At 40.6% G+C, this 24728-nt stretch overlaps 1 protein-coding gene and 1 long non-coding RNA gene across 14 annotated transcripts in view; one reads left to right on the forward strand and one right to left on the reverse strand.

The window, feature by feature from the left end:
- Positions 1-22516, forward strand: part of TENM2 (teneurin transmembrane protein 2) — a 2252147-nt gene extending 2229631 nt beyond the window's left edge. For all 13 annotated transcript variants that reach the window (XM_083181867.1, XM_083181872.1, XM_083181875.1 and 10 more), the window contains 4 exons: positions 10252-10548; positions 12127-13741; positions 17220-17350; positions 20673-22516. In XM_083181867.1, the coding sequence (XP_083037993.1) occupies positions 10252-10548; positions 12127-13741; positions 17220-17350; positions 20673-21434 (2805 nt within the window). In that variant the 3' untranslated portion in view covers positions 21435-22516. The remainder of the gene's footprint in view (positions 1-10251; positions 10549-12126; positions 13742-17219; positions 17351-20672) is intronic.
- Positions 1-24728, reverse strand: part of LOC146074110 (uncharacterized) — a 123298-nt gene that overhangs the window by 10995 nt on the left and 87575 nt on the right. The gene's annotated exons all lie outside the window — the stretch shown is intronic.

Raw genomic sequence — 24728 nt, forward strand, 5'->3', positions numbered from 1 at the left:
TTCCAGCCTCTTACAACTGACAGCCCAAACTAGTATGGTGAGGATCCATCCGCTAACTGCAACTGCCTAGTGTTCATTCTAGCACTCGCCATCTTTGAAAACCCACAAAGTTCCTCTTCCCTGCCTGGGGTGTCACTGTCTGCTGTAGTGCTTCTAGTGGTCTGTATATAAGCACTGGTATTCAAATCAGACCTGTGCTAGAAACACCAGAGCAGACAGCGACACCCCAGCCAGGCAAGAGGAACTCCATGTGTTTTCAAAGTTGGCGGATGCTAGAATGAACACTGCAACTGCCTAAACATGCAAGATAAAAATCTTTCTGGTGTTTATTAATAAATAATTAATTTGTTTTATTTTAATTTTAAATTAACAAATTTACTTTATATGTAACATAGAAATTAGATTGAATTAGAGACAACTATAGTTTTTTTCAGATAGATAAATCTAGTGAGACTTCTATTTCAGGGTGTTACTAAATAAACCTCAAAATGCATTCAGCGCTATATTTCTGTTGGTCACATTTTTATCTGAATTTAAATTATTCATTATAGTTTCCAAAAAACGTAATACAATGTATTATCTGCCTTTGGCATGAAGAAAAAAGTGCACGGATTCCACATTCTGCAGTGCTCTTTGAAGGAGGAAAAACTGGGAAGGAAAATAAAAGCTTGTTACAAAAGTAATCAAAATATACTATGCTTTTAAAATATTTAGCATGTGCCCTTTTAGAAATATTTTCTTGCATTAGCAGTTTAATAAACAGGACCAGATGCAAGTTATTGTTGTCAGGGAATGAATGTACAAAAAAAATTTTTTTTTGTTATTCCTATTATATTCTGCACCTTAGTGCTCCTGGCAAGATACAAATAATCTGTCACTGCTGTCTATGAAATGCTGCTGCTGTTTTTGTGTGTTTTTTTTTTTTTTTTTGGTTTGTTTCGGGGGGTCTTGCTTTTTTATTTTAGGGAGTTGTTTCCATTACAGACATTTTTTTTTTGTTATTACTGCAAAATGCACAATGACTTTTTTGTTTCTGTTATAAGGAACACAATCTAAAAATAAAAGATTTTTTCAACTTGCTATGATTTTCGATAAACCAGCTACGAAGTCAGGTATCATACTTTAAACAAGAGAGGAACAGTAAGCGCTAATAGGATTACTTCCCTGAAAAGTCGAGGGTATCAAAATTTTCAAATGGTTCCTCTTGATCATTTCCCGAGAAGGTGGAACATGTAAAACAATTGTAAAACAGAACAAACAATGTGCAGTAAAGTCAATAAAATTATGACTAAATAATTCCTCAGTGATATGGTTCTTTTCCAGAGGGGGTGAGTCAGGTGTTGCCTGAGAAACCTCCACCACGATTGGTTAATAGAGAAGACGCTGAAATCACGTAAAAGTGAGTCCTTTTTCATAAGATTATCTTGCGTACCCAGACTCACAATAGAATGGATAGGAATAATCACATCTAGGTTTCTTTAAAAGGATTTGTACCCCACACTCACAAAGCATATATTGTGAGTGTGGGGTACGCATCCACTCAGGGGTGCCATGATTCAAAAATGTTATGCTCTACATAATGATTGTGTACAAATTCCAACAGAAACACTCCAAAATTTTGTGGAAAGTCTTTCAAGAAGAGTGGAATCTATTATAGCTGCAAAAGCAGGACCAATCTCCATATTAAAGTAAATGTATTTTATTACAATGTGATTACAGTCCTTATTGTGTTAGGAAAATGAATGCTGCGGACCGGAGTCCCCATTATTATCAACAAAGATTACAGTCTTGTAGAATTTACCTAGCATCAAAAGGTTAGCTGTAGCCCCAATCGTCGGATATTAGCTCCAGTGTTAGTGCCCATCTCTCAAACACTACATGAGAAGGTCCAATTGATATAAAATAGGTTCACACAGACTACATTATGTAATTGGCCAATAGCATGTTTTCTTATCCAGGGCTGCACAGCACTAGGGGGAGATTAATCAAACCTTCTAAACAGAACATGTGAAAGTGTTGCCCATAGCAACCAATCAGAGCCTAGCTATTATTTTTCTAGTACATGTTATAAAATAGAATCCGATTGAAAGCTATCAGCAGCACATCCCCTTGCCCTCTCTTGAAGTTCTGTTATATCTTCCCGTTAGGGCCAGATGGACTAAGTTAAAAAGTGATAAAATATAGAGTGATAAACCCCCAGCCAATCAGCTGCTAACTGCCATGTCACAGGCTGGGTTTGAAAAATGTCAGGTAGGAGCTGATTGGTTGGAGGTTTATCACTCTCCATTTGATCACTTTTCAAAGCTTCGTACATCTGGCCCTTAGTGAGGAATGTTACTATGTATGAGATTTATTTCCATTGCTTTACATGTTACTTTTTTCTTGTTTATTTTAAGATTACAATAGGTAAGAAGCAGACTCAGGGGCAGATTTATTAAGCTTGGTGAAGTGATAAACTGGTTTTTATCACCGGCCAATCAGTTCCTACCTGTGAAGTTACAGGCTTGGTTTAAAAGATGACAGGTAGGAACCGATTGGCCGGTGACAAAAACCAGACACTGTATCACTTCACTGAGCCTAATAAGTCTACCCCTCAGTGAGAATAATGATAATATAATATGGAGAAAAAAACAATAAAAGTATATTACATTATGGTGTCGCTCATTAATATTAGGAGTGGTTTCCGTCTTGACATCTAGTTATCATATTATTTAAGGCACAAAACAACAAAGCATTTGTTTATTGACTTATAGCTATTTCCATGTCATTAATGATTAGCCTTTTAAATGGGGTTGCTGTTGGATACTCATTAGGTTTCGAGGGAAATATCCTTATAATCTGCCATACAATTAAATGTTGAGCATTTAACCGTGCATGTACATGAGTGCGTCACATGCAATCAATCCCTGACTTTCATCAGACACCGTCCATTGGCGGACCCTTCCAACTACTTGACTTTGAGAAGGAATAAAATTGATATTGTTTTACATGCAGGCGGTGTGACTTGAAAGATGATAAGCCCACATCTGGCAGTCCAATCTTTAACAATGGGATTTTAGCAAAGCATAATTGATTTTGGAATTAGCAGTTGATTATTTGCAACAATTAATCTGTTTTCCTGAGAAGTGAGATCAGCATTTCCTTGTTTTTTTTTTTTTAGTGTGTATGTGTGTGTGTGTGTGTGTGTGTGTGTGTGTGTGTATGCATGCGTGTGTCTGAGTGTTTCATTTTTTTGGGGGTTATTTTGTGGGGGGGGGGAGGGGGTTGTTAAGGAAGTAATAGCCTCCAGCAAAACCTTGACACTGATTATTAAAAAGTTAATAGAGGTACTTGTGGTAATTAACCAAAGTTAAATGCTCAAGTCTTCCAAGTGAAACCTTGCTACAGGTTACATTTCCTGGCATCGTGTTTATGCAAATGAAAACATTGCTTTATCTATCAACACCTCAAAATTTAATTGTCTGGTGTTAGCTCCTGTTAAAGTAATCACATCTCTGTTTAGCTCTTTTAAATGAAAATCACTGTGAGATTATAGAAGGATGAGTGGACTGAAAATGTAATTTGAAATGAAGTAGAAAGTCTAGAGATCATTTACATAGAGTCAGTTTGCTTATTATTTTCAAGGAATTCTGCTTTACTTCTGTGTATTTAAGCTGCAGATGATAAAGGCAGATTGTTCTAAGACATCTCCATTGTTTATGTTTGTGCTATGCAGGCTATGGAAGAATTGAAAGAGCAGTTTTTAAAATGTTTTGCTGTGGAGTGTAGCGACTTAAAGCGAAAGCTTACTTCAAAGTGCATTGGGTTGCTGTGGATTCAAATTACAATGACACTTTCCCCCCTGTTCTCGTTTTGCTTTTATGAATCCTGAAGATGAATTAGCTCTTGATATATTTCTCCTAGTTTGACTTCTATGGTTTCCATGACAACCTCAGTGGACATCTCAGGTCATTCGCTGTATTCTGTGGGGTTGTTGTTTTTTTAGCAGTAAACAGTGATTTAAAGATAAAGGAAACCTAAAACTACCGAAGTGTCATTTTTCTACACAGTAAAAGCAAATATAAATTTGCCATTTTGCAAAGGATCACAGGAAGATTTGAGACATGTGGGAAACCAGATGAGTCTAATAAATTTGCTATGTAATTGGCTGTTTTACTGCCAATTAATGGTACTTTCTTAGAGCTAAGAGGCAATGCTTAAATGCAGAAATATTTTTTTGTAAATAAATAAAATGACAAACTGCACAATGGATTAACAAATATATATTCACAAATCTGCTATCCCTAATAAAGTGATTTATTAAAATAATATTTTTGATGGAGCATCATGGCCACTAGAGATGGGTCGTTCGCGAACGAACCGGATATTTTGAACGGATACCATTCAAGAACGAATGAGCCGCCGATCCCAAAAAGGTGATCTGTTTCAGTTTACAATGCATTTTCCTGATCTCAGTGCTGCCACCTGTGGCAGCTGAGATGTACTACCTCTGTAGACTGAGTACAGTGCTGTGACTACAAGTGATAGAAAGATTAGCTGCTGCTGCCAGGGATGGCCATCGGTGCAGACACCATCGATGTTTTGCCATCGATGGTGATTCTGCACCCAGCCATCGATCAGTTTTTTTACTCGGTCATGTATATTCCCCTTGGTTTTTTTTTTCAAAGCGAGCCGAGGTTCAGTCTAAAAGATTCGTATCTTTCCACCAAGAGATCCGGCGGATCCCGGCTCAGCTTAATGATCCGTTTTGCCCGTCTCCACCATTGAATTCACTAAACTTATGGTCAGTAAGGTATAGTGAATACACCATAGTTGCCTACCCTCCTGCATTCTGCAGGAGACTCCCTGAAATAACTGCAATCTCTCCCTCTTATACCCCTTTCACACTTGCAAAAATATCCTGGGTTTTTGCACATGAACGCGCATCAACCCGGGATTTAGCTCAGTGTAAAAGGGTCTTGTCACTGCATCCCGTGATCAGCATTCCGGGATTTCTACCCAGGTCCTGACTGATGTAGATTCTGGAATTGACACGGGATGCGGTGAGTGTGACCCAGACCCCGTTCACTGCAGTGAAAATGCGCCGCTGGGAGGTGATGACATCTCCCAGCGCCGCCCCGGCCAAGCCTCCAGATGACGCCACCTGCCCGACTTCATTCCGGGTCGGGTGGCCAGTGTGAAAGCACTTGCAACCCAGGTTGCACCCAGAACATAAAACCCGGCTTGCAAGTGTGAAAGGGGTACTAGTCTAGCAATCTCCCTCATTTCACCTAGCCCACATTACATTTTTGGGAAAAAAGGAATGAGAGACAGATACATTTACATTGAATCATCAGCACCATTTGTCAGCACTTAAGCAAGTATATTGTCTCTTCCTAACTGCTTTGGGGCTCCTCTACATTTGGATATAAATCATTTTACAAGATTCCTCTGAGACGTAACAGTTTACGCCCACGCTTCTAGGTGCCACGTTCATAATCTCTTTTCACAATCTCTCCATACATTAAACTAGACACGCCCTTTGGGTGGAGCATGACACACCCCCTCAATGGGCGCTGTGCAAAATTCTACTACCAAAAATAATCTCCCTGAAACTAGTTTTCAAAAGTATGGAATACACTTTCTGCCTCCTTCTTGTTGGTGTGAATGTTCAAATATTCTCTGTAAAGCACTGTGGTGGCTAAAAGTTTGTAGAGAGGGAGAGGTCATTATTTAAGCAGTTATTGACCAAAACAAGAGTTAAAGAGAAAAAAGTGATGATCTGCTGGGCGTTGCCCATGGTTTCCTTATAAATTGCAGTTATATTTTTTACATAGTAAAAAAAAACTGATTGACCACAACTTCAGTATTAGGAAGATTTGGAGACTTCATTTATGTCACTGATTGACAGGTGGCAGCAAATGTAATGTGATTAATGAAGTGGAATTGGCTTTTTGTTGTGCCTGAGGGAATGAGGGAAAACTAATAACATTATGGAGATTAAGGAAGATTGTTTGAGAATTGATCAAGGTTTTGTACATCCAAACAGTAGCTGGTTAATTCAGTGCAAGCCCACCAAATCTACAAAGAGGTGCAAGGGGTTAATCTCCCTCTCAAGCACCTATTTGAGGAATTGTGATATACCCTGCCTAATCAGGGTGGAACTAGTGCCTAAAAACGAAACATTTCTGTGTCAGGGGTCTCACCCACATCCATTTTTCATGTGGGTTTATGGGGGAGTATAAACCAGGAATTTAATGGTACAGTAGGTAGCTCTTAGAATGGAAAATGGTCCCTAAGATAAAGCTGGTCTTTTACATATAGACATAAAAAGGTATCAAGAGTTATGTTCATGTGCTGAGATTTTTGAAAGGTATAAAAATTCTTGGCCTGTATATATTAAAATATTTGGTTCTATGAGATACATTGATTTAGAAGGATCTGCATATTGAGGGAAAAATTATTATTGACTCACAAGCCATCACCTTTCATACTGAACCCAGGGCTTCCAGTTTGCATTTGGGCTCATGGATATGATGTCATCGCAATGCATTACTGTCCCTTGCCCATGAATTTCTTTTAGGCATGACCCAGGTTATTCTTTTCACAGAAATGTTGGGGCATGGGCCCTGGTTGCAAGTCCAGGGAATAAACTCTGGTCAGTTGAATGGGTCTGGACATGGTACTGTCAAGCCAGGCCATTCCTTTCAGACAAAAGCCGGACTCGAGTTGCTTTGTTTGAGCATGGCAAAAAGCTAGGGGTTTGGGCTTATGTCTGAAAGGGACATCTTTGAGAGATTTATCAGGTGGCCATACAATGGCCCTTATTCTGATTGATGCGGACTTTACCGCGTTCTTACGGATCGCGTCTTTACGGCGTCTGCGCATGCGTGGAGAACGCTACGCGCATGTGCCACGCCTTGACTCGGTACCAGTTCGGACAAAGCCCGTCCAAAACTGGTCACCGCAATCAGTCGGGAAATAGGGGCGTATTATGGGCGTCATGCGGAATGACACATGGGCGTAGTTTCAAAGTGGGCAAAACGGGGCGGAAACATGGGCGGACACGGGGGAGTACACTTATGTTGGGGGGCGTACATTCGGAAACCACTCCGAATGCACGCGAGCAAAAAGGGCTGAAATGTGCGGTGTCCACAAGTGTACTATTGCTTTGCGGACACCACTCGTTCATGCGGTAGGCGAACGTACGCCTAATGACTACAACCATTAACACCTGAACCCAATACAATCTACTCCTTTACTCATTACTCACTAATAGGACGCTTGTCAGTGCTTTAATTGAAACCATTGCACTTCAATTGCTGTAAGGGTTAATGTGTGCAATGCATGTGTTAGGCATGCTTGTAAGGATATATTGGCATCTAATTGATTCCAATTCCAAATAAGCAGTTTTTTATGAGGATAGGTAATTGAATAAGTGGGTCATGTGATGTCTTGCAGAAGATACTTCATAGTGGGTTGTTTGGCGTAAATCCTCCGCTTACGTGCGGTAGCACCGCTTGGCTCCCGTTCGGATGCGGTATTCCCGAGCATACTCTGTAATACTCTGTAATACCGTGCCGAATCGGAGTGTTTCTCCCGCACACGCATGGTTTGTATGTCGTCCGTAAACACGCCCTGTTCTTAAAGAGTGAGTCCGTCCGAATGCGGAGGACACGTGGGCGTTTCTACGGACGATGGCCGCATGCGGCAAAACACCGTGGCGTGCGGACCGCTCCGTAAGAATGCGGGAATATCCGCACAGATCAGAATAAGGGCCATTATGAGAATAAGAGGTAATGAACTCGAATGAAAGCAGGATTAGCAAAAACATGGATAAGAGGTTTGCACCAGCCCTTCTCACACAGTTATTTACACGCCTATTATAATAATTATAAAACACTGCAACATCACATATCTCAAATAGTTTATACTGTGACTGGATAGTCATGTGGTATTACACTTCAGGTTTAGGTTTATTCTGACCTCATCAGGAAGCTACTCCTAATCAGAAGGTCGGAGGTCAGCATGTTTCCCCTATCTGTAGCTTATATTTTACTTTATTCGTTTAAATTAATAGAACTTTAAATAAAAATTTGCACCAAAACATATGTCAGATTATGCATGTAATGCAGTCTGGGTTCGCCACAGGTGTGGAATTCCACTCAAACTCAGATTTTGAATTTGAAATACAATATTAAATTAAGTAAATGGTGCTTTTTCTGTCATCCTTATGTTTAGTTATGTGCTGGTGTACATGTATGCTTCTGATTATCCACATGTTTTATGATTGGTAACCACAAGCACTTGTCTTGCCCATCATTTTAACCCTGAGTAATTTAAATTGGTCCTGTGCGACCAACCCGGGCACCCCTAGAAGAGTCTTGCGACCCCCCATGGTGCCTAGGCACACATTTTGGAACCACTGCTCAAAGTATTCATTTATTTTTTATACAAAAATAATGACAGTAGTTAAGGGGCAAACACATGGTGCAATTTTGGCTTTTGATTTTGACTATATAGTATATGCACTTTAAGGAGAAATCACATAGTCAAAACCGGCCATAGCCAGAATCGCACTGTGTATATGCCCATTTCTCTTACTGTACATGTTATTACAATAACAATGTCCCTTCAGGTCTTCAACCTAGCATCGGTTCAAGTAGTTTCACTGTTACTTTTCATGTTATACTATATTGTACTCTTCGTTAGTCCTTTTTACTACTTTGTTTTCTTTGTGCCCCCAAAATTGTAGAATCACCCTAGATCATACTTGCCTACTTTTGAAAGCTAGTTTCAGGTAGATTATAGTTGGTATTAAAATTTTGCACATCGCCCCATTGAGGGGGTGTGTTATGCTATGTCCCATGTTTAGTTCCATATATGGAAAGATTATGAAGAGAGATTGTGAATGTGGCACCGAGAAGTGTTAGTGTGTACTGCTACATCTGAGAGGAATCTTTTTAAATGATTTAGATCCAAATGTAGATGAGCCCCAAAGCAGTTGGTAAGAGCTACTATACTTTGTAAAGTGCTAGGAAATGGTGCTGATGATTCAATGTAACTGATGATTCAATGTAAACTGTATCTATTTCTCATTCCTTTTTTCCCAAAAAATGTAACAGTGTAATGTGGGCTAGGTGAAATGAGGGAAATTGCTAGACTAATGAGGGAGAGAGGGAGATTGCTGCTATTTCAGGGAGTCTCCTGCAGAATGCAGGAGGGTAGGCAAGTATGCCCTAGATTGGGGTTCATTTTATTAAACAATTTGCTTTAAATATTATGTAAGTATATACTTATATGCAAGCTAATGGTAGCACAGCAATGTGAAATTTTGTTTAGCCACTGCTTGGCTATTAATGTTCTAAGGGAAAGTAGGAGTAGTCTTTTTTTATTGTTTTGGTTTCCCCTATAATTAATATGACATGGTAATTACGCTCCGCGGTACGACTTTCTTTACACATCAAAATGAAACTGCTCAATTAAGTAAGCACAACCTTTCATAAGCTTTTTCTTCCTTTAATAATGTGTATGCATTCTTTTGTGAAACGGTTATAGGAAGCTGTATTTAAATGTGTTATAGAAGGACACGTCTAACTCTGAAAATTTACGCTACTTTTTCAATGGGAAAGTAGTATTTAGCAGTAAGATGAAAGCAGAATGTATGAGACTGAAAAGAAGAACAGATTATCTTTTGATATTTTGATTTGAGAATATCGCTAAAGACTACATAACCGCTCTGAAATACTCTGTGTGGGTGTACAGACAAAGTGTTCAATTTTTATATTAAAACGTTAAAGACTCCTTTTAACATTTCTGTTGTACCATACCAACAGTATAAATATTTTCAGAATGCTGTTTTTTTATGCTGTACATTTTGATGTATGGTTTCGCTGTCAAGATAAAAAAGAACGACAAGTGAGTGGAATTTACTGCATATGTCAGTAAGCTTTACATCTGCGAGAAGTACCTTTTCAGGTTTTACTTTATGGGTTTTAGCTTATGTGGTAGACACTATACTTGTTAATATTTGCTGCAGTTGGTCTGTGGGCATTTTGCCCTTCCTTCCTCAATCGGTTGATATTAATATGGCGTTACCCAGTGCTGTAATGATGACCTTAAAGAAGAGACTGAAGTAATTCCTTAGAAACACTATTCAATAAACTAGTTTAAAAAAATATAAATACATTTGAAATATACAAATAAAATATGCAAATTCAATCAACTAGAAAAACTAACTTTTTTTTTTTTTTAACACATTTTATTTTTTAGGTCCACGGCAGAAACTTATTGTCCATAGATTTTGATAGGAATTCTCATACTGAAAAAATATACGATGATCATCGGAAGTTTACCCTGAGAATAGTCTATGATCAACTAGGAAGACCACTACTCTGGCTTCCAAGCAGCGGACTTGCCCCGGTTAACGTGTCTTATTTCTACAATGGTCGATTGTCTGGATTTCAGCGTGGGGCCATGAGTGAAAGATCGGAGATGGACAAACAAGGGAGAATTATATCACGTTCATTTGCAGATGGAAAGACATGGAGTTATACATATCTTGAAAAGGTATGTCAAATTTAAGGAACAGCTTTGTAATAATAAAAGATTGTGTATCAGAACATAGACACGACAATGATTGTACACTGAACAGACCTATAAATGAAGAAGTCCTTCATGTTGTGTGTTCAGTACATGTTTGATATTATAGTTTGTCTTGTCATGTGCAGAAGAACAATCAGTATAATATTGTACAAAGTGCAACCTGGAATTTAGTTAAACTGCACCCCCTCCCCAACCCCCTACCCCCAATAGGCAGACATGTCAGACATATTCAAAATATGAATAGGTCTATATGTGACATGTCTGCCTTTTGGGGGGTGAGGGCTGTGCTGGATGGGAGTCTGAATATGTGACATGTCTGCCTATGGGGGGCTGAGCTGGAGGGGTTCTGAGTTGTCAGAGGAAGTCTGTGAGTCTAATGCAGACATAGCAGCCAGTCACACACAGTCAGAGACCCCCCCCCCCCCCCTTCCATAGGCAGGCATGTCACATATTCACACAGCACAGCCTACAGTAGTACTGGCACATACAGTGAAATTTATTCCAACTGTACCTCACACACAGTTGGAGTGAGTATGTCTACAGACTCTGCCCTAATGCAGATAGCTGTCACAAACAGCCAGAGACCCACACCACTAGTGTACTGAATAATGCCCACAGGAAGCAGTGACACACCAAAGCTGGTTGCTCCAGAGCCCACTCACGTCTGTCAGAAAGCCCGACCACAGCGCTACTGCTCCTCCATCTCTCTCCCCTCTCAGGCTGAAAGTTTTCAATGTCATCAGCCTGAGAGGTGCTCCCCCTGTCTGCCAGTGGCTGCATCTTCAGCTCATGGCAGCCGCAGCAGCAGAAAGGAGGGAGCCAGAGGGGAGCACAGCTCAGCTGACTCGCCGGCGCCCGGCTGGGGGAAAAAACATTGGAACCGAGCTATTGATACATCGTGCGGCCAGGGCGGGTTTCTAGATACTCAGAAACCCCCCCTGCATGCCCACCTGAGAGTATATTATGCCAGTTAGAATGCAAAGGTTTCCTAATGTATTGTGTGCTAACCAGTAATGCGTAAATGGAGAACAGTAATTTTATTTAAAATACAAACTAAAAAACGATTCACGTGTCCTGGAGCTGACTGTTCTGGTATACTTTGTGGCTGGGAATATTAAAGGTTAAGAACTGCTGTTCCAGTAGAAGTTGTTTGGTTTAATCATAACTTTTGTCTTCAAGGGAGAAGCTCGTTCAATTTTATATATGTATGTGCAATAAAATATGTTGGAACTTTTAAGTCTACAAGTGTGATTGTTTTCCAAAAATATACCGTTCGGCTGAACTACATTTTGTGGAGATAACTGTCATAAAATTTTATGTGCCAAGTTCTGTGCGTTCAAGTAATAAAATGAGCAATCTTTACCATCACAATTTACAGTTCAAAATATTATTTCCTTACGTAGGATGTATCTTTCTAAATTGTTTTTCAGTGCAGAGAGTGTTTTTCCCATTTGATTACTGATTTCATTTATATACACATATATTTTGGAATGTTTACTGTTTAAAAGTATAATATAACTTTTTTATGTATTTTGTTTGCAGTCCATGGTGCTCCTTCTTCAAAGTCAGAGGCAATACATCTTTGAATATGATTCATCTGATCGCCTATACTCTGTAACCATGCCTAGTGTTGCTCGGCATAGTATGTCAACCCATACGTCTATTGGCTACATCAGGAATATATATAATCCCCCAGAAAGCAATGCATCGATCATATTTGATTACAGTGAAGATGGACGAATTCTGAAGACCTCTTTCCTTGGTACTGGACGACAAGTGTTCTATAAATATGGAAAGCTGTCCAAGTTATCTGAGATCATATATGATAGCACCGCAGTCACCTTTGGTTATGATGAAACGACTGGAGTTTTAAAAATGGTCAATCTCCAAAGTGGTGGTTTTTCTTGTACAATTCGCTATCGGAAAATTGGGCCGTTAGTGGACAAACAGATATACAGGTTTTCTGAAGAAGGCATGGTCAATGCTAGATTTGATTACACTTATCATGACAACAGTTTTCGTGTGGCAAGCATTAAACCAATCATAAGTGAAACCCCGCTTCCTGTTGAGTTATACCGCTATGATGATATTTCCGGAAAGATTGAACACTTTGGTAAATTTGGCGTAATATATTATGATGTCAATCAAATTATTACTACAGCGGTGATGACATTGACAAAGCATTTTGACACTCATGGACGCATTAAAGAAGTTCAGTATGAAATATTTAGATCACTTATGTATTGGATGACTGTTCAATATGACAGTATGGGTCGGGTTATAAAAAGAGAACTTAAACTTGGTCCATATGCCAACACGACTAAGTACACCTATGAATACGATGGGGATGGTCAGCTGTTAACTGTTGCTGTCAATGACAGACAAACCTGGCGCTACAACTATGATTTAAATGGAAACCTGTACCTGTTGACTCCTGGGAATGGTGTCCGTCTGCTGCCTTTGCGATATGATCTCAGAGACAGAATAACACGCTTAGGGGATGTACAGTATAAAATAGATGATGACGGGTTCCTGTGTCAAAGAGGTGCTGATATTTTTGACTACAACTCAAAGGGTCTTCTTACCAGAGCCTACAACAAGGTCCTTGGATGGAATGTACAATATCGCTATGATGGCTTAGGGCGTAGAGCTTCATGTAAAACTAATTTAGGCCTTCATCTTCAGTTCTTTTATGCAGATCTTCACAACCCAACACGTGTTACTCATGTATATAATCACTCAAATTCCGAAATTATTTCTTTGTACTATGATTTGCAAGGCCATCTTTTTGCAATGGAAAGCAGCAGTGGGGAAGAGTATTACATTGCCTCTGACAATACAGGCACGCCACTGGCAGCCTTCAGCATCAATGGGGTGATGATTAAACAGTTACAATATACTCCCTTTGGTGAAATTTACTTTGATTCAAATCCAAACTTCCAGCTTGTCATTGGTTTTCACGGAGGAGTCTATGATCCTTTAACAAAACTTGTACATTTTGCCCAGAGAGATTATGACGTGTTGGCTGGACGCTGGATATCTCCAGATTACACAATGTGGAAGAAAATTGGAAGAGATCCTACTCCTTTTAATTTATACATGTTTAAGAACAACAATCCTCTGAGCACAGAAATGGATTTAAAAAATTATGTTACAGGTATGGTTGTTTATTATTCGGTATAAAATTATATGTACACGTACTGTAAAACATACTTTGCCTCATAAAGCAAGACATCTAATCTATTATTTACCTTGAAATGTTTAATTAAAAGTAAAGATCTTTCCTTATACAAAACATTTTAGTGCCTAAGAGTTTAAAAATATGAGAAAAAAAATATATTTTCCTTCCTACGGAGTCTCTGGGTGTAAGTACACTGAACGTCACTGCCAAAAGATTTAAATATTTTAAAGTTTATCACATGTAAAAAATAGACATCTTTTAAAAAACGTTAAGTGGCTATCCCACTATAAAGCTGTAAGAAAATTTCAGATGTTATGGTGTGTACATACTGTCGACGGCCGTTTTATTTGATCTCAATGCGATCGGAATGCATCAGGACCGAATTGCCACAGCAAGCCAGAAGACACCATAGCAATTTTGACTACAGATGTAGCGCCACTCATCCAGCACCGGGGCTTGCCAGAACACCCATACTGGCGAGCGACACTACATCTGACTATGATGCGCAAGAGTCCCACACGCACACGCGTCCCAGTTTCCCGTCGGTGGGGGGGCTGGAACCCTGCCCGTCTGTGCTTCAGGGAGACGGGCAGGGTTAGGGGGGAGCGGGTAGGTGGGGGAAAGTGGCGGGGACCCGGGGCAAGCCCCGTTGCAAGGGGACACAAGCGCGTCCCCTCCCTCCGGCGTCTGGCGCGTGACGAATCCACCGCCAGCCCCTGCAATGATGAAAGACGCTCCATCTGTGTATAGTACAGATCTGTACTATATAGTCAATGCAGCCCTGTCTATCTGGCTTCAATTTGTGCTATGCAGGAGCGCGCATCGGGATCGCACGGTTAAAAAACCTGTGCGATCTGCATGTGATCCCGATGAAATTTTGACTATATAGTCAAAATTGTATAATGAATTGTACCGTGTGTACGCACCATTACAGTCTTATAAAAAAAAATTTAAATTGATCTTTTTCCACCCCACCTTATCGTGGAATCCTTAGACGCTTACAGATAGAACTAACATGAACATTTAGCATGATTGTGATGTGTGGAGGTGAGAGGGCGGCAGACGAACTTACTGCAGATCGATATCACGTTCAGTACTTGTACATAGAAGACTTCTATCAGTGTGAACTTCCAGCTATTATATAACAAGTGTATCATTTTTTTAATAGTGTAATCTGTATGTCCTCTGAATTGAATAAGGCTAACTGATTAGTGGCTCTTTTCCTTACTACATAAATGGCTAACAATTTACCGACAATTTCTACCATCTAAGTTATACTAATCTTCCTTTATAAAATGTGAGATAAGACATTACAAAAAGGAACAAGTACATTGGATTTGTTCCATGATTACACCTTTCAAACCAAAAATAGGTTCTTTAAAAAAAAAAATGAAAAAAGAATGTAAGGCTGGATCGTGTTCGTGTGGGGGCTGAGCAGTTTTGCGAGGATGCCTGACAAGTGGGGTCAAATGCATTTCAAATACTTTGGGTGGTATACAATGCTGTCGGTGAAGGGGTTTGTGCAGCAAGGATGGCTGGGTTTCGGTGAGGATTGACGAAAACAAGCCATCCTCGCCATCAAACCCTCTCGCCAGCTGCTTGCTGTATTTACTGTTCCGGGTAAATATCCTCGCTGTCAGAGGAAGGTGAGGATCCCCCTAATTGGGCAAGGTTTGCCACAAATGCAGTGAGCCCGCTGCATTTTGTGGTGAGCCCCACCATTTGATGACCGCACTTGCCGTTTCCACCTCGCTGAAAAGAACCAGCGAGGTGGAACCGATGAGTGAACAGTGCAGTTGTATACACGGTGAGCTTTTGGCACTGCTCGCCTTCATACTGTAGCTTGCCTTAAGGGCATTGAATGTACCCCTTAAACTTGGTCAAATAATTATCTTATAAAACTTTATTAAACAATACTGCTTCGCATTTAGGTAGTAATGTGAAATTACCATACATATCTAGATATTAAAAAAAGCTTCAGAATTATACTTTAACACTGTACCCATTAAAGATACGCCATTGGGTTTAAGGGAAACTTAGGTCATGGAGTGCCACTGTTCTGACTACACTATGCACCCAAATAGAGGCCATTTTTATTGCCAGAATCCATACCAATTGGTTTCTAGCTCTGCCTAAGTTGTTTCGTACATAAAAAGCCAGAAAAGCAATTATAGATTTCCATAATGGTACATATGACATGAATAAATCATGTATCAAAAAGAAAATGGCTGTAAATGGCTAGGCAAACCTGGCTCTGGCTAGAGTAATGTACAGAACTGAGCAGTTACGGTAGTTCTAGTCAGAGGCAGAACTACAGATGAAGCAGCTCTCAGCCGTCAGGAGAGTGGGGTGCACACGCATGAGAGAAGCCCTGCAGCCCTCCTTCCGTCTCTTCACTCTTCCCCTGCTTCCTGCTCGTCTTCCTGAAGCAGGAGACGGGCAGGGAAGTCATCTGTTCCTGCTTCCCACCACCTTACTGATGGGGATGGATGAGCGAAAGAGCCATCCGCCAGCCCGTTAGGGGAATCTGGGGAGCGCCCAGTAGAGGGCGGCTCCATCTGTACCATTGGTGCACCAGGCGCAGTGCACTGGGGCCCCTGAGGACTAAGGGACCCACTGCTGCTCCTGTCACCTACTGTACTGCCATGGTGCATATTGTGAACTTGGGTTGGGGCGGAGGAGGAGGGCCCAAATTATATTTTGCACCTGGGCTCACCACCCACAAGTTTTAGTACTATATGTGTAGGCAGCAGAAACATGGAGACAGGTGACTAGAGTAGCAGGGAAACCCTTCACGCAGGCAGGGCCGGCACCACCAATAGGCAGGACCAATAGGGCGCCGGCCACTGGAGGGCGGTAATGAGCCGCAGAGGAGAGGTACCATAGAAAGCTAGGAGAGGGAGCAGGTAAGACAGAAGGCTTCCCTCTTTCCCCACCCCAATTTTGCCTGTAAATCCACGCTGCCCTCCCCCCCCTGGACGCGGGGGCTGCGTCAGCAGTATTGCAATAATTAAATATGGAACAGGGATCTCACAGAAGTAATCGCCACCGTGCATACACTATGTACAAAATAAGTAGGGCAGTACAGATGGTGTAATGGTTAGCATTACTGCCTCACAGCACTGAGGTCATGGGTTAGATTCCCACCATGGCCCTAACTGTGCGTAGTTTGTATATTCTCCCCGTACTTGTGTGGGTTTCCTCCGGGTACTCCGGCTTCCTCCCACAATCCAAAAATATACTGATAGGTGAATTGGTTCCCGACAAATTAACCCTAGAATGTCTGTGTGTGCGTGTATATGTGGTAGGGAATATAGATTGTAAGCTCCACTGGGGCAGGGACAGGGATAGTGAGTGTTCAACTATTCTCTGTAAAAGCGCAGCAGAATATGTGTGCGCTATATAAGAAACTATTAATAAATAAGTAACTGTGATGATTCTATATTTGCAATAGATGTGCAAAGCTGGCTGGTGATGTTTGGATTTCAGCTGAGCAACATCATCCCTGGCTTTCCAAGATCCAAACTGCACTTTGTGCCACCCCCATATGAACTGACTGAGAGTCAAGAATGTGAGAATGGACAGGTAAGTGGTGCCGCTTCCATTTCCCCATAGATCAATGTGATATCCTGCATTTCCACTTGTCTCACTCAAGATGGGCTTTTATTATAATGATCTCACACACAATGTGCATTTTGCCTGCCTAGGTAGTTATGTTAATTGCAGTATCATTAGCTCTGTGAGTGTATACCCTTGAGTTGTTTCTTGATTAACAATGGTACAGGGAAATATAAAGGTAGCTGGCCATCTGTTCCATCTACAGTATAACAACATAGTCCTCTGGGATTTTATTACTTGGAATAAAATATAGCTTAGAGCTACTGCACTGCATATATGTTTTATATATGCAATAAAATCAGCGTTTGGTTTATCAGAAACAGAGAAATGGTTGGTTTTATGTGGAATATTACAGTTTTTGCTCCACTGACTCCCATTCTATGTGAAGGACATGCAGTGCACAGCAAGCTATTTAAAGCAGCAGTAGGAACATGTTATAAAAAAAAAAAATGAAGGGTCACAAATACCATTGTGGGATGTTAAAAACAGCTGCATAAATTAATGTGCAATAAACATTTAATTAGCAAAGTAACAAAATATCAGAGCTAAACTGGTGGTGTCCTAAACCCCAGGCCACCGCCTGCCTATTACAGCTCTGGAGCATGCAGGGCACAATAATGTCTTCAGCTTCTAGTGCCAAACATCCCTTTCACTGGCATATGAGCAATCCAGCCCTGTGACAGGCTCCACACCAACAAAAACGGCATAAACAGAACATTCACCATTTGCTGTGTGTTTTTCTGTGATAAAGGACATTAGTGCTAGTAGCAAATTCAGAGCTTGGCCTTTAGATTAAAGAAGGTGATTATGGCACAGAAATGGTCCAGCAACCGTACTGTAAGTATTTTGCTGCATTTATTTACATCCAGAGTTATCGCTTGTTCATGAATCTTTTAAAGGGAAAAATTGGACTAATTTGCAAATTGGTAACATTTTGCTTTGTGAAAAAAATGGTTTACAATTGCTGAAAATGAAGGACAGACTGCAGGTTTGGGGCATGCATTCTCTCCTCCAGTAGGGAGTAATGGGGCCTACACATGGATTGATTTTGAGCCACTATTTGACTAGATCGCTTTGAAAATGTCATAGAATTCCTCTGTGTGTAAGGGCCATAGCGATAGTGATGCACCGCCCCACGCGTCGCTATAGCCAGACAAGATTTATAATGCATACAGTATAAATCAGATCGCCAGTGTTCTCTCGCTGGTCATTGCTGGGCGCTAAGTGATCTAACTGAATGATCTAGCATCGCTCAGATCGTTGGCACACGTCACTACGTGTGTAGGCTCCATAAGAAGAAAGCTTTGTTATCTGCTGCCACAGGTGGATTATGGGTCTAGAATTAATCGCTTGTGATACCTTACCTTTAAGTAGAGACCTTACAACCAATGGCTAATTGATCAGCCCTTTAAAGTTATTGTTAATTATTTTAAATGAACCACCCTAAAGCCAGTTACTTGCTGGCATTACAGGTCACGCACAGCCTATATCTGATTGATATGCTCTAGACGTATTTGCATGCATTTGTTATGTAGCAGGGAACTTTTCCCATTCATTAACTTAAATGAGGATCCTAATATATAGAAATCCCACTGAAATGATTGGACTACTGTGTTCATTTTGAGTTAAAAGTCCCTTTGGATGACACATAGAGGACATTTTCCATTGGACTACACCTTTTCTTTTGAAGTAAATAAAGGGAAATCCAAGCGGAAAATAATAAACCACAAAAGACATGTGAGGTGCTCTGTTCAGATTAAAGCTGGCCATACATTTCTAGACCAAAATGCAGGATTTTGACGGATCGTGCGATCAATTGTGTGCACATTGTGAGGTATTTCGATTCATGGTCCTGTGGGTCGAGAGGTCGCTCCACTGATCATATGTGCAGCACATATGATCAGGATGGCTTGTGGTCGTATGTGTTTTAAAGCGCATACGATTGATCGATCAAATGACCTGCCAGCTTAGCACCTCAAGCAAACAATGGATTTCTAGAATGTGTTTTCCCCCTGCCAGAGTGGACATGACCACCAAGCAAGGGGTGTGGCTAATTTAATATGTCTGTCCTCATACAAAAAGGCATAATACACCATGTGGTGCATAACACCTGGCATGAGTGAGAAGCGACAAGTAGTGTACTGGCGTTTTTCTTTAAATTTACAGTTTATTTGTACCTCAGATGCAGCAAAACACACTAGGGTGGGACTTAAACTGCACAGGAATTAGTTTTAAATAATACCCCTTTCACATTGCAAATGCCGGATATGCAGCCTAGCGAATAGGTCTGAATATGTTATTTATATGTGTTCAGATAAGAGCGATTTGTTTGTTCTGTTTTGCTGAGCACACATTTGCAAGATTTAAGATTTTGTTTCGTCTTGACCCTTTGAGTGCCGACGTTGCTGTGCGAGATGTGCAAAATATCCGCCAAAAATGCTAGGGCCAAAGTCGAGGAATATGAATCACTTCAGATCATTTGCCAGCAATAACTAAAGTCAATTAATTGAAGTTTGGTTACATATTGTGCCCAAAATAAGCCTCGCTGTGAGCAACATTTTTATCAGGTAATTTGCACATATCTCACAGCAACATTGCTACTCAAATGGGGGTATGCAATCTCCCACCGCTATACCCGACTGGGGAAAAAGCGGCGGGGCCCTATTCAATGCTGTCTTTACCGACAGCATTGAAGAGGGATCACGACAGAACGAGCCCGACTATAGAAGCTGTCGGGCCCATTATGCCGATAACGGGCGTGGATTGTCTCGATCCCGGAAGCAGATCAACAACCCATGGCCTTTACGCAGACACGACCACTTTTGGCTGATCGCCATACGGGATATTGAATCCCACCTGCCAATTTGCTGTCGGACAAAAAATGCAAATTGACTGGATCACGGCTGTTGGGAGGGATCGACAGCCGTGATCCGGGATTGCATACCCCCAAAGCGTTAACATTTGAGAATTAATAGTTTTTAAAGTCCTTATATTAAAAGCAGTTTTAAAATGATTACAAGAACAGAAAGAATTTCCACACGTTAATGGCACAAACATTTAAAAATATATTTTACATATATTTCTGAACTTTTTTGCTGCTTAATACAGACATTCTCAAATAGTTGGATAACTTTTTTAATTTCAAGTGATTAAGTTTTGCACCAAATTAAGGGCAAAATGTAATTAAGTCAGTATTGCATGACCTTCAGAGATCTGTACAGTCTAGCTAGCATGCTTCACTGAATTACTTTTTAACTTTCCACAACTAATTCATTTTTCTGTCTTACAGCTAATTACGGGTGTTCAACAGACCACTGAAAGACACAATCAAGCATTTATGGCATTGGAGGGTCAGACGATAGTAAAACGACTGCATGCAAACATAAGAGAGAAACTGGGACACTGGTTTGCAACTGCAGTTCCTATAATTGGAAAAGGAATAATGTTTGCAATCAAAGAAGGCAAAGTGACAACAGGAATGTCTAGCATTGCCAGTGAAGACAGTCGGAAAATTGCTCTGGTACTTAACAGTGCTCACTATCTGGAAAAAATGTACTACAACATTGAAGGAAAGGACACACATTATTTCGTGAAAATCGGCTCATCTGACAGTGACCTAGTCACCTTGGGTTTGACGACAGGTCGTAAAACACTTGACAGTGGAGTAAACATTACAGTTTCCCAGCCAACTCTGCTGATAAATGGAAGGACTCGCAGGTTTACCAACATAGAATTACAGCATTCATCCCTTATTTTAAATATCCGCTATGGATTGACTGTCGACACTCTGGATGAAGAAAGAGCAAGAGTTCTTGACCAAGCACGCCAGCGGGCACTGAGTGCCGCTTGGGCAAAAGAGCAGCAAAAAGCACGGGATAGTAAGGAAGGTAGCCGATTATGGACTGAGGGTGAAAAACAGCAGCTTTTAAGTACAGGAAGAGTTCAAGGATATGAGGGGTACTATGTTCTTCCGGTGGAGCAGTACCCTGAGCTTGCAGACAGTAGCAGTAACATCCAGTTCTTGAGACAGAACGAAATGGGAAAGAGGTAACAAATTAATCTGCAGTCATCCATTCCTGGATGAATCAGTATTAACAACTGTTATCTCCTCTCCTAAGGAGATGAAGACCTAATTGGGGCACTAGGCTGAATTGTTTTGTGACAGTTAAGTAGCAGGAAAGCTCACATTTTTTGAGTTGTATGCTGCTGAAAACCACAAATTGAAGTGGACTCAAAGCCTGACTTAAAATACAATACAACTAAACACAAAGTACCCCTGTGATATTACCCACTTCTTCTGGGTCTCTGCTCAATAATAAATAAGGCCTCTAATTACCTCACTTCTTTGACATGTGAGAAAAGTTTAAAAAATTCAAAATGGCCACCCTTTACAAGATCTTTTGCTGAAAACTACTAAGACTGCTTCTTTGATAAGTATTCCGATGTTTTGATTTACGAAGAATGCTTACTGCATTGAAACAAAAATAATTGAATAAGAAATGACTTTGGAGTGATTTGTAGAAATAATTCTAAAAAAAAACAAAGAGCACTGGATAGACTCTGACAAGAAAACACAAACTTGACTTGCACTCTTATCCCAAAATGCTCTGACTTAATTTATTCATACAGTGGGTAGAGTGTGATGTGTGAGTCAAATTGGAGGCTTTCACTACAGTTAAATTCATCCTCTTGTTTGTATTTGAGAAATCCATTGTGGACAATACAGTATAACACAGTTACAGGGTGTAGTCTGTCTAGAATCAGTAGTTTGTTGGTATCAGTTCCAGTAGAGATGTGGGCATTGTGACACTATCGCAAGTGGGCACCTCTTCTGATCACCCTGTTCATATTAAAAAAAGGCCAGATGGCACAATCACTGTTTCAGATTAAAACTAGAAATGTGTTTGTTTGGTCAAAACAATAAACTGAGACAATCACCTTACAGTCACTACAAAAAAAATGATTATGAACTTTGGTATTTTTATTTTTTTTTTGTAATATACATGTATGAACTGTTCATTGAGTTTTTATATTATTTTAATTTGCTGCTAAATGAAGATTAGAGACAGGCAAAGATAATTTATGGCAAAGTGTTTAAATTGTTTATACATAAATAAAGTCTCTAAAACTGTGGATGCTTCTCTTGTGATCATGGTGTATCCTTAGTAGTAGCAAACAGTGTCGTCAAGCCTATAAAATGTTCTTGTGAAATTAGCTTACATCTGATAAACGTCTAATTATGTTTAAGTTGTAATGTGATCTTCGTTTCCAAGAAAGAAGGATTGGGTACTCCTCTCTCTTACATTTTATGGACATTGCATACTCGCAATGCCTCTTATCCAATAGTTTGTTCTAAACCAAATCAGTTTATTGGCACATTATTTACAGCAAAGAAGCAATATCTGTGTCAGAGAATGGATCAAGAGCACTAAATGCGGTGTAATGTGTATTTGATTGTGCTACTTTGTTGTGTAATTAGTTACTATTGTGTGATAACACTCCCTCCTTGTGGGACCATTATCCCTTTTTAGGAGGTAGGGCACAAATTTCCTGGCACTGGTCTGTGCTCTGCCTAATGAGGAGGGGGGGTGGTGAAGATGGCAGGCGCAGCAACCGCTATTTAAAGCCTTGCGAAATCCGGCGCCGGGAGATGACGTTCTGACCACGCAGACGGACCCGAGTCAGGCGGGAATCTCTGAGCGCTGCTGACGTTCGTGGGGGCTCGGATCTCTGGAATCCGAGTCTGCACATCTCTAGTGGCAACACAGCTCTTTTCTAGGATTTTGTTTCTCCTGCCCCTGGGCGAGTGAAAATACATCCCCAATAGTTCCAACTAGCAGTCAGAATTGAATACACCCCAGGGATCAATTAGCTATGGTTATTTACTGCGGCTAATTGAATTCCCCCAATATGTGGATTCAAAGAGCAAGAGTGCAGCCTCAAATATTGCGACCTTAATCAGATCCCATAAAGGGGTTCTACTCCCTGTTCTTCCCCTGAAGTGTGATCCCCTGTTAAAAAGAGGTGTGGTAGTTTTCTATAAAATCCTGTAAATTCGTGTTTCCAATGCAAATAATAAAACAATGGAAAGCATTCCCCCTTAATATCACTGATCACACACATGTTTTGCTGCAATCCTCTGCATAAAATAAACTGTAATTTCACATTCTATAGCATCCCAAGCACCTGTCACATTTCTAGGGACACCTCTAGTGTAAACTCAAAGCAGTAGTAGTGTGGGGAAAGTGTTAGAATATGTACAGTAGCAATTAAAAGAAAATCTGGAATAGGTTATGCAAATTATCAGATTTTGCTACAATAGCATATTTTTCTAAAACAATTATTAAAATAAGAAAAGTAATAATGAAAAAAAACCTTTTTGTTAGATACACATTCATTTTGCTTTTCGATGATTTGAGTGAAAAGCTTTAAGTCTTCTAATAAAACTATACAAGCTGCTTTCAAGTCTTTGAACTTTACATTTACATTTTAATTCTAAACTTTTCAATACAATACTGGCTTATGCTGTGGCCAGTACAAGTGATGCAGAGTCATACAGTACAGTAACTATGTGGTTAGGGGGCAAAGTTCAGAGAGGTTGCATTGACTGAATAGCAGAGTTGTGTTCAGGAGTGCAGAGAGCTGTTGCGAGTCCAGGTATTTTTTCAAGGGCGTAACCTAATTGTGGGAGGCTTGACAATACAAATGTATGTTTAAAATAATTGTATTGAGCATCAAGATCCTGTGCTGAATGCAGATTTTGGGGGGCTAGTGTGTCCCTCAGCCAGAGGCATATCCAGAGAAGGGCACAAGGCGGTTTGGTGAGATTGTGAGGGACTCTAGGCTGGAATGAGACACATAGTCAATAGGGGCCTCTAAGCAGAATGAGAGAAGAGTATTATTGTGACTGGCAGGTTGGGGGTTTCTAGGTGCCGGGGCAGTGAAATGGTGTAGTGAGCTATTTGGTTAGGGAAGAAGGGAGACACTGGGAGTGGGATGGGGGGGGGTCAGTAATGGTAGGGACAATGAGCTGGAGAAGGAGCAGAGCATGGGAATGCTCCTGTTTGTTGCCTTGCCAAGCAAATTCGTTCTCACAGCATCCTATCCCCTGCTGCGTTCCCTCTGCACTGCCAGTGCTGTGCTGTGCTCTTTCTCCTCAGAGGGTCAGGCTCTCCTACTGGCCACTATTTTTTTAAATTGTGCAGGACCTGGCTCCGCCACACGTGCGCATCAGCTCCGCCAGCCCCTCGTCCCCTCTACCTAGGGATGGCCATCGTTGCCTTTGCCATCGATGGTTGCCATTGATGGCAAAAGTGCAGCTGGCCATCAATAGTATATTACTATT

The sequence above is a fragment of the Crinia signifera genome, chromosome 4, assembly GCF_055691185.1.
Source record: "Crinia signifera chromosome 4, ASM5569118v1, whole genome shotgun sequence".
NCBI lineage: Eukaryota > Metazoa > Chordata > Amphibia > Anura > Myobatrachidae > Crinia > Crinia signifera.